We start from the raw sequence: 17,951 nt of genomic DNA, 5'->3' as shown, positions 1-17,951 counted from the left end.
CCGACAATCTTTTTCGCTGATACTATCATTTTAACAAGACGCAGTACACGGTACTTTCTATGATTCAAGTGGTTTTGCTCAGCCCACCAATCATTGCGCACTGAAAGTGATATCTCCAAAAGTGACTGTCCAAGAATGTGCCCCCAACTTTGTTTTGCTTGACATTCCAACATCACTCACCAGCCTGTTTTCATTGCAGTTTCTCGTCGCTGCCTTAAAAAACTACGCAATAGAAAAATAAGATGCATACCACTTGGGCTCCACCAGCTTGGCACGCGTCAGCGTCTCATGCAGCAACAATTCACTCAGTGCTTCACATTGTGCAGATGTCAACTTCAGCAAGGTTCTGCTTTGTGCTCTATTCACTTGTTTGCCTTGTTTTTCAGTTACCTTCCCTATTCATTCTAGATATCATCATCAGTTTCTTATATACCAATCAGCTGTGTCGGCTCAGTGGCTAATGGCATTACTGAAATGCTACTGAACAGGTTTGAACATTAGCACAGTGGCCATGGATATCTGGCCACAATAGCTACCTTCCAATGCGGTTGGAATGCAGTAATGTCATGGAATACATTTTGAGTGCACGTTAAACAACAAGTGCAGGTGGTCAAATTTAATCTGAGCTCCTTGCTAAAGCTGATCTCGGGGACCACTGTGTTGCTTCGGAACATTAAGCCTAACCAATCAATCAGTCTTTTAAGTTATTAGACATCTTTCTACAGGGCCATGTATATGAAGTCTAATCCAATATTTCAAATGCAATCGAACTTTGATATAACAAATTATTGCACATAATGAATTAAATACTATAAAATTGGTTGGTCATGTTTTATTTTGATGACGCAATCTCCTGCTATAACAAAAACCAAGCCTGCGTGGGCAACATGGTGTTGGTTATAGCGAACAATATTTTGGCTTGCATGTGGCTCGCGTTATGTATTCTAGCACTAACAAATGTCGAGTACATTTGCCAGTAAATTTTTCAGATGCCTGATTTTCTAGACTAGACCTGTTCAATTCAGACTTCCCCGTGGCATTGCCATCAACTCCTTGAACCAATGTATAACGGCAATTGAAATTTAAAACTCCACATGGTATATTGGTAAATTTTTCCGACGTGGTTTGTGCATGCGATGCTGCAAATATGGCAGCCATGAACAAAGTTGCACCATCTCGACTTGGCACCAAACCGCAACTTTGGTTGCCAACAAAATGGTGCAGGTTAGGCCTAGCAGCCTTGGCAAGTCCAGCTAAGAAAAAAAATTTGCGACCACCATTGGAGTAGCTAAGCCATCGCAGGAAGCTCACTGTTAATAGCTCACTGTTAATGTTTGTATCATTTGACCTTATCGATAATAGAATGTGAAGTTGCACATACTGCTTAGACTGGCTACCTTAATAGATTGGTTCAGGTCAACAAACAGCTCTCTCCGTGTCCAAAAAACTAGTTTTCAGGTGTAGTCAGCAAGGGCGACATGAAATGGCGCATTATAGTCATGACCGCGCGTTTTGACTAGTGGCTTGGTTTGGTTGGAGTGCAGCTGACAAGCCAATGTGTCACTCGTGTGATCATACGGTTATGTGGCAACGGTGCATTAGCAACAGTGCAAAGCACCTGTACATAACTTAATGTTGTTCTTGTGCCACGCGCTGACATGGTAAACCACTGACTGGCCATCAAAATCTAGAGCTTTTAGGACTTGTTGGAGCTGTTACATTTGCATTTCTTTAGCACAGATCTGACTGAATTTTTTTCTAGCGTATATGCTTATACTGAATGTTAACAAAGATATTTTTGTGACTTTGTTATACAGTTGTTCTCCATTAATTCGATCCTGACGGGACTGGCTACACTGGTTAAAGGAAACAAAAGGCAAACATAAGGCAAAAAGGGCCGAAAAATGCCGTTGATTTACGTGGCAAAATTTGCCTTTAAAGGGCCCCTCACCAGGTGTGGTCTTTTTGAGCTGACAAGCGCAGAGCATACAATGCGTGCCAACAATTGTGTTTGCAAATAATTGCATCGCTACGCACCACGGAAAGGTCTGAATTTTCAATCCGAATGCCGTTTTCTCGTCGCCGCTGCACTCCAAGCCGGACGGTGACATACTCAGGTCCGCAGTGTGATGTTGCTTGTAGTGACACTTGACTTCAAGAATTATTCGAGGCACCATCCGTTATTTGTGTGATCTGTTGCTTGAATTGACGAATGGAAGTGTTGAGAAATAATAGAACACACAAATGGAATGTCTGCGTGTTTTTTTGTTTTACTTTGCACCGAAGAAAGAGACATGTACTTCCTCTTCATCTACTTGTTCTCACGGTTCTGCAGTCATTGGTGCACGCACCAAAACTGTGCCATTTTCTACTGTGTTCCAGCATGTGATCATGATATGTGATCCACTTGTTCTACCACAGTGTTCATGTAGCACTGAATTATACCGCAAATCATGTGTCCTTGTGCACACTGCGCAAAATCGTGCGCTGCGCGAAACCAGGCAATCGCAACAGCTTGTGCGCAGTGCCGCAAAAAAGACGAAAAAAAGTGAGAAGAAAAAAATTGAAAGCGCGGCCTGTGACGTGTGCGTCACGCGGTCCTCGAGATCCGGTTTGGGAGAACGCAGGGAAGGAATTTCGCTTGCGGAGGCTGGCTCGCTTCCTGAAATCATGGGTTCGTGGCACTGAAATATTTCTATCTCGGCTATTAATGAGCTGATTTGGAAAATTTTTGCGGCAGAACGCTCCCTAGAGTACACGTAACAACTTTAAGCATATAACCAAAATTTGATATAGAACCTAGTGAGGGGCCCTTTAAATTTAGCTTCGCCGCAATGCAGAGGTGTGATGTGGTGAAGCATAACAAAAGTTGCGTGGGGGGTCGCTTTTACGGAACAGAGGACGTGTTCCTTAATTTGCTCATGCACATGAGTCGAGATGCCTAATAAGTTTACCGGCGGGCCTCCAGAGTCTTTATACTTCCCCTCAACTTTCTTCGCTTTATGTTACCTCTTTTCTTTTCCCTTGCTTTCCCAAAACACACATGGTTTTTCTCTGCTTTTCGGTGCACGGATCGTGCGCGCGCGTATAATTAAAGAATGCGTGCTAGGCTCCGTTAATGATCCAGGGTGTCTACCAACCGGGAAAATCGGGCATTCTCAGGGATCTTGAGTAGTCTGGAAGCACTCGGGGAATTCGTGCTTCTATCAGGGAAAATTAGCTCTAATGTTATTGAAAGGGTCGAAAGTCGTGGTAATGCTGGCTCGAGTAACAGACAGGAATCGTAATGAATCGTCTTTGCCGCCCTGTTGTCGGCTGGAGGAGTTGCCAGTGTACTGATTCCTGATAATTGGGACGGCTACTCAGCACCACCAAGTACCCCATAGAGTCAATGTATTTCGGACGCAAGAACTCTTCGCCGTCCGATTTACCGGACGTGTTGCCGTGACCGGTGTTTTTAAACGGCATTAATCAAAGCCACCACGGCTGCCATTTTGATTACCTCGCCACCTAGAACCGGCACTCTCGCACGCAGATCCGCTGACAGCCGTAGCCACCACTGCGGCAACGCTAGGCATAGCTGCTTCCACGTTCGCTGTGAAGCTTCTTGCCGTTGGGTACCGTGTTTTTTATTGAAAGAATTCGCTGCTGTAAGCGATGGCACGGACTCCGCCTTTGTGGTCCTCGCGATTGGCCTAGAAGCTTAGAAAGTTCGGTGCATTGCATAATGCCGGTTCCTGAAGGTTAGCTTCGCCTCTGTACAGAAATGTTACTTAGTGAAGCATATGCAAAAGTATTGAAGTGAAGCATAACAAGCGTGGGAAGGGGCTATGCCACGGGACACAGCGTGTATTCCTTAATTATACCCGCGTGCACCCGGTAATTCCTGTCACAGTACGAGCACCGATATGCCTGATACGTGTACCGACAGGCCTTCAGAGCATTTTCGAATGCGCCTGTGGTGGTTTGAGCTGTTAACGGCAGTAAATGACATACATTTTCTTTTTCCAACTGGCCTATTTTTCGGACGTTTTCGCAGCCCCTAGGGAGTTCTAAAAATTGGATGTGGACTATGCAACTGGCTAAGAAGCTGCTTCAAATGGTCCGTGGGGCGATTGAGTGGTGGAAGAAGGACAAGAACAGAAAGGACCTACACAGTGAGGAATGAACGGGAAAGGAAGCGTGCTGCCGTCGTTTTGAAGGAGCTTGAGCTCAAGCAAAGTGTTGGCTGATGTCGAGATGCAGGTGTCTTTCATTCAAACCAAAATAAACTCTTTAAAGTAGTGAAACACAACACTGAGGCATCATGCGAGGGCTGAGAGTATGTCGGGACAGTTGAGGTCAACTTATGAGCTGTTGAGAGAGAATCTCAATTTTGACAATGTTCGGGCCTCATACCACTGAGCTTGCTATCAGTTGATAGAAATAGCTCATAATCGAAAATATTGGCTTCTGCATGCATGTCGTTTTTCTTCGTATTTGACAATGTCCGATTCGATATGCTTACTAGAGAGTGACAGCATCGGGCGATATGGTTTCAGCCCATCTTGACATAAAGCATAGTTCTGCGCCACTCAGGGAATTTCGCAAAGGCGCTCGGGGAAAACCTGGAAAACTCGGGGAATTTAGAAATGTCAACTTTGTAGACACCCTGTGAATCTGCAGTTAAAAATAGAGCTAATTTTCTTCTCTCCTGTTGCGCAAATAATAACCAAACTTGGCAAGGAGCTTCTTTGTTTCGAAGAAGCTCCTTGCCAAAACATCCGAAACAGAATCCAAGAATCCGAAACAAGCAAGGAGCTTGCTTGTTTCGAATTCTTAGGAATTCGAAACAAGCAAAATTAGAAAATGCATATTTCCGACAAAAATTTTGATTTTAGCCCCATATCTCCCTTTAAAACAATATTGCCACTTGTTTAAGCACGTAGTGTTGAACTGTTGAGACCCAGCTTAACAGCTGTTGTGACCCTGATGGGTTCTTTTGCCTTTGCCCTGCAGGCTGACCATGTGCCATACCAGAACTCTAAGCTGACAGGGAGAGTAGACCCACGTTCCACGGGGAGAAAAAGAGAGTACTTCCTTCAACGGGGACCAAACCTAGATCAAGTTTATTCAATTGAGGGGAAAGGGAATACAGGGGTACGCTTACAAAGTTGGGCGCAGCGCGGTGCCAGTGGTACAAACACCCGAAATTGAAACTGAGAACACAACAGTTCCTAAAGCTCTTTCACTCTAAAGCACAAAAAAAACTTTATTATGGCAGCTACATATTTAGCCCTTGTTTTGCATGTTATGGTCTGGGTTTGACATGTTTTTTTTTTTTTCTGATCATGACTTAGCTTAGACATAAGTGCCATTGTGGGAGTCCCCGAGTGACATTAGCAGGCCTAGAAGTCTGATGGTCAAAAGTATGGCAACCACAGTCCTGCGTGCTTTGTTTGCAGGCTGTGCTTGAGTCAGGGCCCCAGGCTGGCGACAATGCTGTCGTGTTTGGCCATCCACTTCTGGGGCCCGAGCTACGGCTGCCGTACGAGGAGCTCCGGTTGCGTATCCGCCAATTCCTCTATGAGCAGATGTCCGAAGAGCCAGGACTCACCTCCTGCCTTCTCATCCACACCTGCAATTCACCACAGTCCAAGGTAAAAACCGAAACAGCATAAAGTTCACAGATAGGACAAAGAAAGCTGACACATAGCTGACTCACAAGTGAAACTTTTATTTGAGGCACAAGAAGTATATATACGTTGGGCACATGTAGATGGAGATGAAAAAATGCACACGGCCACCAGTTGGGTCTACGTAGAATCTATACACCTTTTTCTGCACCGCCTCTTGCATAAAATAATTTTTCTTGCCTCAGTGTTGGAGCAATGCTCATACAAAGATGTTTAAAGAGTCCTGTTTGTTAATCTTGATCAGGTCGATGCTGGTGTGGAGACGCTGTGCAAGTACCTCAACAACATAGCAGACAACCCGACGGAAGAGAAGTATCGCCGCATTCGCCTCAACAACCGGATATTCCAGGAGCGTGTGCTGCCACTGGAGGGCGCCCTCGAGTTTCTTCAGGTTGGCTATGCTTTCATGTTAAGGCACATAGTGCATGTTTATGTATTTACCTTTTATTTATGTGTAGTATCAGCCATATCCAAGAAATTCTAACACAAATATAGGGGGCAGAAAAGCACAGCTCTTGTACAGGAATATACAGCATCTGTAAAATAACTCCTCATAAAAGTAACTCTTCACATATGTTCAGAAATTTGCCAGATGTTGCTTCTATGTCACCAGCTGTCATTGCTAGACATCATTTATGTACTGATAATTTGCTTTGACAGAATGACAAAGTTCTTCGAAGGGGCCCTGAACCACTTTTTAGTGAAATGGAGAAATGCATTCGGAGTTAAAATAGGTTATTTCATAAGCACATTTGTTATTGCAAAACACAGTATCTAGTGTTCAGTACCATGCTGGATTATGGGCCCAGTGTCACGCGCTGGATGCTGGAGCGCTGGACAGGCATGGCCTACTGGGAGGCGCTGGGAGCTGGTGCGAAAAGCAGCTCTAGAGCATGAAATACAAGGTGCCTGGCCACTGTATATGTTTTTTTTAAAATACAGAAAGCAACAGAGAGCATTTTAGTGCAATTTAAAAAAAAAACGAGAAAAAAGAGTAAAAAGAGTAAAAATAAAAAATGCTTCCACCAGAATTCGATCATCTGACCAATGGATCCCAAGCCCGATACTTTACCACTTTACTTTACCACACCACAACAGCACATGGCAAGTTGTGAATAATTTGGCATATCAAGATCCAGGCACAGATTTAGTTTCGCGCAGACACATCTCGCAGCAACATGGTAGATGCACTGTGGCTCCACAGCTAAAACTTACCCCTGTATTGGAAGAGAAAAGTTGTTGTCCGTACTCAATAGTATGCATGGCAGTGCCACAACACTAATTTTCTTTTGCGATTGGTATTTTAACTTCGAAAAAGTCCTAAATGGTTGCCGATTCAGGATGCTGTATGGGCTGTTACTGCAGATTTTGATGGCCGTTTCTTGTTCTTAGCGCAAGGGATATGCAACGTTTTCTTGGATCAGTGATGCGTTTCAATCAACATGTCTATCTAGTCACATATCTTCATCAGAGAAGCGTAGGCTGACCCGCCATGGTTGCTTAGTGGCTATGGTGTTGGGCTGATAAGCACGAAGTCGCGGGATCGAATCCCGGCCATGGCAACCGCATTTGGATGAGGGAGAAATGCGAAAACATCCGTGTACTTAAATTTAGGTGCACGATAAAGAACCCCAGGTGGTCCAAATTTCTGGAGTCCCCCACTAAGACGTGCCTCGTAATCACATTGTGGTTTTGGCACTTAAAACCCCATAATTCAATTTTTTTTTTTAATTTAGAAGCATAGGCTAGAGCTGGCAACCTTCGGTGATAGCACATATACGTGTGTTTATAACGCGTCACATCAGCGCTCATCGCTTCTTGTGCTAGCACTGCAGAAAAAAAGATGGTTTACTTAAGAACACCAATGCGAAAGCTGAAATATAGAGTGATTTATCCTTGTTAGAATTGTTGATTCCTGAGCCCAGACGATAACATGTAGACGGACTGAGCAGGTACCCTAGGCCTCAGCTTCAGGTGGAAGGGAGCAATCTTAATGTGGGTACTGGGCAAATGCTAAAATGTGTGTATTTGAGCCTCAGAACATTTTATCCATTATGTTTTTAGTACATTAAGGAAAGTGGAAGTGCACGAATCACCTCAGCTTTATTATCAGTGCAATAATATCAATCAGTGGCAGGCTGGGGGTCCCTTTGAATGCATCTGAACGACTTCTAGGTTTCCTGTCGACTTCACAACACTGTGACAATGGCGACAACTCAGTCGTCCTTTGCATACAAGCTACAAAAGAATGAGGCGTTATCTGTGTTTGCATAATTTTGTTCAAGAGTAGACTATATTCTGGAACCAGCGCGGCACAAGTACAACCAGCGCAGTTTCTAGTACGAGCCAGCAAACTGCAGCGAGAACCAGCATGTGTACAGCACAAACCAGTGCTCCCCAGCGTCATGCCAATGGGACCAGCGATTTGCCCAGTGTGACCCGGCTCTTACCCTGCGTTCTTATTGGTGTTCCAGTGATTCCCAGCGAGCGCCAGCATCCCCAGTGCAATCCAGTATCAAAAAACGTGCTGGTTTCACACTGGAAGGCACTGGTTTTTGCAGTAGGGTTACCACATCACCTAATTCAATGCATTCAGCAGAAGCGGAGTTACTGGCAACAAAACACCCCTTTCACAGTGCTTCCGTTCCTTCTTCAATGCCTTGCACTGCAGGGTGTGCTCACAATGCTTCACCTACTGAACGTCATGGTGGAAAGCAGTTCAAGTTTGAATTTGGATGTTAACGTAGATGCCACTACTTCCGATTTTGGCACCTACAACGCACCATGTGTAATCCAAATGCAGTTGTCCTTAGCTAGCCGCTGTGCGCTTAGCCAGTGGACTCATCACAGCACCCCACGGCGGCCGCAGTATCTACGCTACACAGCGGACTGTAGCTGCATGCAACTGTAGTCCGTATACGTAGCCTTTTCTTTGTGCATGACAGGGCTTGAGCGCGTGCTCGTGCTCATACGCTCAAGTCTGGCCAAGCTTTGTGGTGCAGACTGGCTTGACAAACGGATAGTAACCACACCCAACTTGCGCATTTTGAAGCGCTATCAATAGCTTAATACGAAATGGAGTCTGCCAAGGCATCTAGCCAGAAGCAGCCACGAGTGAGTATGCTATGGCAAGTGTGCATGTTGTCTGACCTTAAGCTTCACTTGGTTCAAGGCTAGTTGAGTATTCAAAGCTAGCTGGAATTAGTCGGACCCGACAGCTAGGACACCGATAAGCAGAGTGGCAAGTTTAATCCCTACGTGGGCGGCCGCGGCCCAGCATGAGCAGACGATACTCAACATTTTCCGGAAGTACATAGTTATAATCTAAATTTGAAAGCAGATTTTCGTTTACTGCACAGCCTGTTTATTAAACTTCATCAATATACACGTAACGGTAGGAGGAAGCACACTGATCCAAACACCCTTCTTGATTGATGTCAGCGCTTGGCCAATAGCAGCCACATACGGGAATTTACTATATTACAAAATGAAGCATCCAGAAAAAAGTGAGGAGCAGGCTTCTGTTGAAAATACAGCATTTGAGAAAACGGTGGCCTCGCACTGCGCTTACGAGCTTTACCCGCCATGTATGAGTGCAAAGTTTGGCTCTGATGTTTGAGATGTTCGCAGCAGCGCATGTTATCCACGGACTGTGTTTTCACCAATCCCGAGGGATGGTTCAGGACCCCTTCAGATCTTGTCATGTTTTGCTCAGATTGTGAGCTGTTAAAAATATAAATATATAATCATAATTTACACTACATACTTATTACATTTCTCATTTGTCCTATGCCATAAAATCTTTTGATACACAAACTAAGTTAGAAAACAAATCCCAGAAAAAATGGATACATCGTCAGAGGATTTTTCGGACTCAGAAAATTCAGGCTTGGTAGATATTCAGGGCTAATAAATGCACTGTCAGGGCTCCCATAGATGTAATGCGTTTGAGCGACCGATTTTTCAGATGAATTTAGGCCCCAAAGTTTGATTTTTCTGGACTAAATCACTTGTTCCGAGCCATGCCACCTGATCTTAGAGGCCGCCATGTTTGATATTCCACGGGCTTGGCTTTTAGTGGTCCGCTTTATAGCCTCCAAGATTGCAAGATTGCAAGGTGCACACTGTTCTCCAAGCAAGTGTGTCTCGGAGACGTGACATCTTTGGCCATGTTTGTGCCGCCTTGCATTTGTGTGCTCGGTGCCGCCTCCTGCACCTTAGCAAGAACCAAGTGGTGCGAATGAATGTGGCTTGTTTCTTTGATCTACATCGCAATCTCCGTTTGCGGAGATTGCCATCACAGTGATGCTTTTAGTTACTGTATACAGAGACCATGGACATGATGCCAATCTTGCACAAATCCAAGCAAATCTGATTGCCTCCAAGCATAGTACGAGGCACAGCATTATTGGATATTTTTTTGAGCCACTCTAAGCCTAATAAAGTATGGGAGAGGCCTTTGCCCTGCAGTGGACGTAACCAGGCTGATGATGATGATGATGATGAAGCCTAATAAATTTAATATTTTTTACTGCATGAATTTTTTGGACTGTTTGATTTTTTAGACTAGTTTTTAATGCCCATGAAGTCCGGAAAATCAGTCAATGATTGTATTTCAGCGGTTGATGGCAGTGCTAGTTTGTGATCTTGTAGGAGGTTTTCTTCTTCTGTTGTTTCAACCAGTAATAATTAATGTGCAAAAAATGAAAGCTGCCTAGGTGTCTTCTGGGGCAATTTCATTGTGCAGCAGTCATTTGCTGGAAATGTTATTGACGTTTGAGGCTTGGCATGCTAATTTACGCATACGATGAAACTGGTTGAAATATTCGAAATTTTGGTGGTGTTTTGCTGCTGTCGTAGCACTGAAGTATCTCAACAAAAAGTTTGAACTAAAAGTATTGCTCTCTGGAAAGGTAACATTTGCTGTTAATGTCCTTGCAGGCAGCTGGCTTTGAGCGGCGACACGACGAGGAGTCGGTGCCATCTGAGGAGTGGCTCGAGTTCCCTTTGGACGGAGACATTGAGCAGCTGCGCATCTTGGCCGACGCGCTGTGCTGTGCCAAGCCCGTGAAGCCCGTTCTGGACCGGTCGCTACGCGTGCTGCTCCCCCACGAGGCAGCACAGCAGCTGGTGCTGCCCGACTCCTTCTTCAACCTCAGCCCTGATGAGGTGCTGCGCGAGCAGGAAGCCAGGTGGGTGGGAGGTGTAACTGCCGCTTGCATTGCACCTCGCAAAGGGCGAGCCCCCGAAGATCTCGTGAGCCATCCAGTGTGTTGCACTCCAGCTTCTGCAGAGGATGTCCACCACTTGTCATGGTTCTTCCTGAGAACAAGGGCTACTTGAGAGAGGCTTCTGAGAACTTCCAGGCTACTAACTGATCAGACAGTTATAGCACTGGTCTGCGGGCGATAATTTCGTTTAGCCGTTACTGGAATTTATAAACAGCATAGACTGCTTATAGCGTAACTCACCGGAGTCCTGAATATATGCACTATAATGAAAACATTTTTCTAAGGCTGTACTTATGAAAAACAAGTATAGATCAAGCAGCCTGGCATATCTGAGAATTGAGGCACGCAACTTGGGTGTTTTCATGCGTTTAAGTTGACAAACGTTGAAAGGTTGATGTCTGAGTACCCGCAGTCTTCAATTGAAGCAGACAAAGTGACACACGAGAAAAGAGACGCACGCACACATGCGCACACACACAGACTGACAAGATTCGCAGACTAAATTTTCAGACCTGCTCGATTACTCGAAAATTCCTGCAGCACTGCCACCAGCTCCACAGAAATAATGTAGAACGGCAATTGAAATTACAGCTGCCGTACTGAACCGCATGCGTGTGATGTTGAGCATGTGGCAATCGTGAACAAAGCTGGCTCCATTCGAGTGTTGCCCTTGCCATCTCTGGCCTAACTCTTATGTTTTCAAGGTGGTTCCTCCGTTTTCCGTGTACCATACAGCCATTCCAATACTCGGTACCAAAACGTAACTTTGGTTGTCAATTGCTGATGAGGCGGACTGGTTAGGCTTAGCCGGCGGTGGTGTCGGGCAGCATGCCACTGTGGGAAGCTTGCCCTTGATATGTTCGTACCCGTAGATGATTACATAGAGATCGAGCATGCCATCACGGACATGGGCTGAACTGACAACAGCACGTGTGAAGTGTAGCTTGGTTTTTTGGGCGATCAGCTGCAGCAACTACTGCGAACGCCTAACAAGTTTGTATGTGTGCATACTGGTAGTGAGAGAAGGTTTATTGGCGGCTCCTAATGCAAAGGCACAGCAACCGGGAACGGCGAAGCAGCCCGAAGCACTGTCCAAACGGACGCCAGCAATCAGCAGCGCGAGCCGAGACGAGCCGCGCGTTGGCGATGCGGCTGTGCCGCGAGGCGCGTCTTCTTCTTCACAATCTCCCCCCGGACAAAAAGAGCCATCCTGGCGCCTTAAGAATCGGGAGGCAGAGGGTCGTGGTAGGGCTTGAGACGCGAGACGTGGACAATGTCACGTCCACGCCGGCGCAAGTCTTCAGGTGGTGACAGGGGCTCAATGAGAAAATTCACCGGGGATGTTTGCTCCAAGACTCGGTAAGGCCCTTCGAATTTTGGGACGAGTTTCGAGGAAAGCCCCGGCGTTTGGAAAGGGACCGACAACCACACAAGAACGCCTGGAGCGTAGGTCGTATTTGGATGCGTGTCGATGCGGTTTTCTTTCTGGCGCTGCTGTTGCTCTGCCGTAAAGGAGCGCGCTAGCTGGCGGCATTCTTCGGCTTGTCGGGCGACGTCGGAAACAGGTAGACACTCGGAGGCGTCAGGACGGTATGGAAGGAGCGTGTCGATGGTATGCGTAGGCTCGCGGCCATACAGGAGGAAGAAAGGTGAAAATCCCGTAGTGGCCTGGATCGCGGTGTTGTACGCGAACGTGATGAATGGAAGGATGCGGTCCCAGTTACCATGATCAGATGCCACGTACATAGAGAGCATATCACCAAGTGTACGGTTAAATCGCTCGGTGAGCCCGTTAGTCTGTGGATTGTATGCCGTGCTTGTCCGATGAATAATATGGCATTCCGAAAGCAAACTTTCGACGACTTCGGAGAGGAAGGCGCGACCTCGATCGCTGAGGAGTTCCCGAGGTGCGCCGTGTCGAAGCACGAAGCGATGTAGGACGAAAGAGGCTACATCCCGCGCTGTAGCACTTGGTAAAGCAGCAGTTTCGGCGTAGCGTGTCAAATGATCAATAGCAACTACGATCCACCGATTGCCGTCTGGTGTCATAGGTAGCGGGCCGTATAGGTCGATGCCGACGCGATCGAAGGGTGTCGCAGGGCACGGGAGCGGCTGCAAGGCACCAGATGGGCGTAAAGGCGGCGATTTGCGGCGTTGACAGTCAAGACAGCACCGAACAAACTTGTGTACAAAATTGTACATGCCGCGCCAGTAGTAGCGGTGGCGAATTCGTTCGTATGTCTTGAAGACTCCGGCATGGCCACACTGCGGATCGTTGTGGAAAGCGGCACATATTTCAGACCTTAAGCTGCGGGGAACCACCAGAAGCCACCGACGACCGTCAGGAGTGTAATTGCGTCGGTGCAGCAGCTGGTCATGAATGGCAAAATGAACTGCTTGGCGTCGGAGGGTTCGGGATACAGGGATGGTCGACGATCCAGAAAGATAGTCGAAAAGAGAAGCGATCCACGGGTCACGACGTTGTGCGGTTGCAAAGGAGTCCATGTCGAGAGATGACACGTAATGTGCGGAAGTTGTTGCGCAGGCCGAGTCTGGAGGTAAAGGTGAACGAGACAAGGCGTCTGCGTCGGAGTGTGTGCGTCCACTGCGGTATACGACGCGAATGTCGTACTCCTGGATGCGTAGTGCCCAACGGGCTAGGCGGCCAGTGGGATCTTTCAAGTTGGCGAGCCAACAAAGCGCATGGTGATCTGTGACCAAGTCGAATGGGCGCCCGTACAGATATGGTCGGAACTTGCCAAGTGCCCATACTAAAGCCAAGCACTCTTTTTCGGTCACGCTGTAATTGGCCTCAGGCTTCGTCAGTGTGCGACTCGCATAGGCGACTACATATTCGGGGTAGCCCGCCTTTCGTTGGGCGAGTACGGCGCCGAGACCGACCCCGCTGGCATCTGTATGTACTTCAGTTGCAGCTGACGGGTCGAAATGGCGAAGAATAGGTGGGGAGATGAGAAGACGACGCAGCGTAGCAAAGGCGGAGTCACATGCAGGGGACCAGCAGGAGAGGGCGGCGTCACCGCGTAGAAGCTGAGTCAATGGCGCCATGATCGATGCGAAATTTCGAACAAAGCGCCGGAAATATGAGCATAGGCCCACGAAGCTTCGAAGTTCTTTGATGGTCTGAGGCTTCGGAAACTCGGCGACTGCTCGAAGTTTTGCAGGATCGGGTAGAACGCCGTGCTTGGACACAACGTGGCCTAAAATGGTGAGCTCTCGCGCGGCGAAGCGGCACTTCTTGAGGTTGAGTTGAAGGCCAGCGTTCGTTAGACAGGTCAAAACTTGTCTGAGGCGGAGCAGGTGAGTAGGAAAATCAGGCGAGAAAACCACGACATCGTCGAGGTAACACAGACATATAGACCACTTGAGGCCACGCAGCATGTTGTCCATGAGTCGTTCAAAGGTGGCAGGGGCGTTACAAAGCCCGAAAGGCATCACCTTAAATTCATATAAACCGTCAGGCGTAATGAATGCGGTTTTCTGGCGATCGGCCGCAGCCATCGGGACCTGCCAGTACCCTGAACGCAAGTCAAGGGACGAGAAGAATTCTGCTCCCTGAAGACTGTCGAGGGCGTCATCGATGCGCGGCAAAGGATATACGTCTTTGCGCGTTACCTTATTTAACCGACGGTAGTCGACGCAAAAGCGAATAGACCCGTCCTTCTTGCGAACGAGAACGACAGGAGATGCCCAGGGACTGTGCGAAGGTTGAATAACATCACGGCGCAGCATATCGTCGACTTGGGTGGTAATGACACGACGCTCTTCGGCAGAGACGCGATATGGTCGTTGACGTAACGGCGGATGTGAACCGGTGTCAATGTAGTGCTGCACTTCCGACGTGCGGCCCAGGTGAGGTTGTGAAACGTCGAATGAACTTCTAAATTTGTGCAGGAGATCAAGAAGGTCGGCGCGTTCGGCAGGTGTGAGGGTATCGGCGATGGCAGGCGAGAACGCAACCCTGGACGTTTCCTCAAGCGCGGACATCGAAGATGGTTGGCCGGGGTCGACGTCAAAAGAGTCTCCAGGGACGTCAACCAAAGAAGAAGAGTCGAGGAGTTCCACGAAGCCAAGGCATTCACCAACGAGCAACGTAATAGGCGCACAGAGGGGATTGTAAAAGGATATATTGCTGCAGCCGCCAGCCATGTCAAGCGTCGCGAAGGGTAGTGGGAGAGATTTACGGCTCATGAAGACGTCGGACGGCGTGAAGAGGACCGTTGCATCAGCGATGGCATCGCAAAAGACGGGTACGAGGGCGAAGGAGCCAGGTGGAATATCTGTGTCCTCGCGCACGGTAAGCTTAGGAGGGCGGTCGCAATCTTCGTCCAAGGGTGCGTCACAAGGGGAAAATTCAACTTCGGCGCGTGCGCAGTCGATCACGGCTTTATGACTGGATAAGAAGTCCCATCCGAGGATGACGTCATGCGAGCAGGTGGGAAGAACAATACACTCGACGATGTAAACAATGCCGTGAATAAGCACACGTACAGTACAGGCTGCGTGCGGAGTGACGTGCTGTGCGCTTGCCGTACGAAGCGACAGTCCAGAAAGCGGCGTGGTCACCTTGCGCAGCGAACGGCACAGTTTGGCGGCTATCACAGAAACGGCTGCGCCGGTATCCACAAGAGCGAATGCTGGAACACCTTCTACACAAATTTCGACCACGTTAGCAGGAGAGGCGCGAGAACTTTGACAGTTCGAATGGGGCGCAGTTCTTGCCTCTTGAACTGCGACGTTCAGTTTTCCTGGTCAGGTGGTGCGGGTCGCCGACGCATTGGGGAGAGCGAGCGTCGGCGAGGGGATGGCGAGCGACGCGAAGGAAATGCTGGGATGTCAGCACGAGCACACGGTTGGGGGGAAGGAGCGGCGTATTGGCGAAATGGCTGGCTGCCGTACTGGAAGGGCCGCGAGGCGTCGCCGAACGCTTGAGGACGACGGCGGCAATATCGGGCGACGTGTCCAGGAGTGTGCTAGAGTGCCTTTTGACCGTCTGCAAAAAGGGCATGAAATGTCATGCTCTGTTGGGAACATCTTATGCAAGAGCACTGGATGCGCTAGCGACCCCGCTTGCATGCGTCGCACGATCGTTTGCTGAATTCGGTTGAGTTGCGGATGCGGACGGGGAAGCCTACATCTGCCGCTTCTGTACATTTGCGTGATGTCTTTGTAGCTTGTCACGGGGTGCGGTAGCCCTGGCTCGTCCTCGGCCCGGATCGATAGTTCTCGGGCATAGTGGTCGGCGAGTGCGTTGCCTTCCACTTGCGAGTGAGCCGGGACCCACACGAGCAGAGTGCACTAAGCTCAAGAACCCCCCACCACCCCTACCCCCCACCCTCCCCAGCCCCAACCCCCCCGAGCGATGGGAGACCTTGTTGTCCAGCCCCGACCTACCGACCCAGCTCGCGCTGGCGGCTAGGGGCCAGGAACTGCTGGACACATATGGGACCTGAGAATAAGGTTCCACCCCATCTGGTGCAAGCGCGCACCACCCGTCACTAAGGGCTCAGCACAAAAGTTGATTCTCTCTCTCTCTCCGGGAGTGCAGCAAGTATAACAGATGGGTCGATTGTCAGGTGTCCGCCAAGGATTAGCGCGCGGTGCGGTCCAAGATGTAGCATGGGCTTCCGGTGGCAGCGGTTGGGACTGGGTCGTGAAAGACGCCGGTGGAGGCCTGCGTACTGCCTGGGCGTACGTAAGAGGCGCGGCCACAGGCAGGACTGGCTGCGCATAGGTGAGAGGCGTGGCGACAGGCTGCACTGCCCGCGTAGAGGTGAGATTCACGGCTGCAGGCGGCTGATGTGGTGCGGAAGGGACAACTTGGGCGACCTCTTCGGAAATGAGGGTGCGGAGCGTGTTTGGAAGACGGGACGTGGGCTCCTGAGTGAAGGGGACTAAAGAAAGTTGGCGGGCAACTTCCTCACGCACAAAGTCCTTTACCCGCTGAAAGAATGAAGATGGGTCGTACATGTTGTCAAGGCTCGCCAACGAGTCGTCGCTACCCAAAGGACGCCGAGTCGAAGCGCGTTGCTTCCTTAACTCATCGTAACTTTGGCAGAGGCTGACAACTTCAGACACAGTGCGCGGATTCCTGGCTAGGAGCATCTGGAATGCGCCGTCATCGATGCCTTTCAGTATATGGCGAATTCGCTCAGCTTCGGGCATGGCGGCGTTGACTCGTTTACAAAGGTCCACGACGTCTTCTATGTAGCTTGTGAACGTTTCCGCCGTCTGCTGTGCTCGGGCGCGCAAGCGCTGTTCGGCACGCAGCTTGCGAACAGCGGGTCGGCCGAACACTTCCGTAAAGGTGGTCTTGAAGACTGACCATGTGGGCACGTCACTTTCGTGGTTGTGAAACCACAGTTGGGCAACACCAGCCAGATAAAAGATGACGTGAGTTAACTTGGCTGGATCATCCCACTTGTTGTGTGCGCTCACCCGTTCATATGACGCAAACCAGTCTTCTACGTCTTCGTCGTCTGCACCGCTGAAGACCTTGGGGTCCCGTTGTCGTGGAACGCCGGTGCAGGTGACGGACTGTGGCGTCGGTGCCGTTTGGGAGGAGCTGTCGGTCATGGCGGGTGGTAGCGTTCTTGATCGCAGCTCCAGGGTTTCAAGCGACGGGGTTTGAGTCCCAGCACCTCCACCAATTGAGAGAAGGTTTATTGGCGGCTCCTAATGCAAAGGCACAGCAACCGGGAACGGCGAAGCAGCCCGAAGCACTGTCCAAACGGACGCCAGCAATCAGCAGCGCGAGCCGAGACGAGCCGCGCGTTGGCGATGCGGCTGTGCCGCGAGGCGCGTCTTCTTCTTCACAGTAGGAACAGCAGGAGCTCATATGTGGACACAAAGCCTAAAAGCTCCGAACTAAATTTGCAGAAGACTGCTTAAACTGACAACAGTCAAGGTCGCACACGCAGTATCTGCACTTGACGACGACACGCATTGTGATGGGCGCACATTAACTACAGAGCGAAAGAACGACTGTGTGCACATGTTCGGTCAAAAGGGCAATCAAAAACATGGC

General features: G+C 49.0%; 1 protein-coding gene across 3 annotated transcripts in view; it reads left to right on the top strand.

The window, feature by feature from the left end:
• Positions 1–17,951, top strand: part of Gint3 (GDI interacting protein 3) — a 51,196-nt gene that overhangs the window by 12,796 nt on the left and 20,449 nt on the right. For all 3 annotated transcript variants that reach the window (XM_065439842.1, XM_065439843.1, XM_065439844.1), the window contains exons 4-6: positions 5,445–5,639; positions 5,920–6,066; positions 10,617–10,867. In XM_065439842.1, coding sequence (XP_065295914.1) covers positions 5,445–5,639; positions 5,920–6,066; positions 10,617–10,867 — 593 coding nt within the window. The remainder of the gene's footprint in view (positions 1–5,444; positions 5,640–5,919; positions 6,067–10,616; positions 10,868–17,951) is intronic.

This window comes from Dermacentor albipictus, chromosome 5, assembly GCF_038994185.2.
Source record: "Dermacentor albipictus isolate Rhodes 1998 colony chromosome 5, USDA_Dalb.pri_finalv2, whole genome shotgun sequence".
In the NCBI taxonomy this organism is placed as follows: Eukaryota; Metazoa; Arthropoda; class Arachnida; order Ixodida; family Ixodidae; genus Dermacentor; species Dermacentor albipictus.
This window is presented reverse-complemented; position numbering and strand designations above follow the sequence as displayed.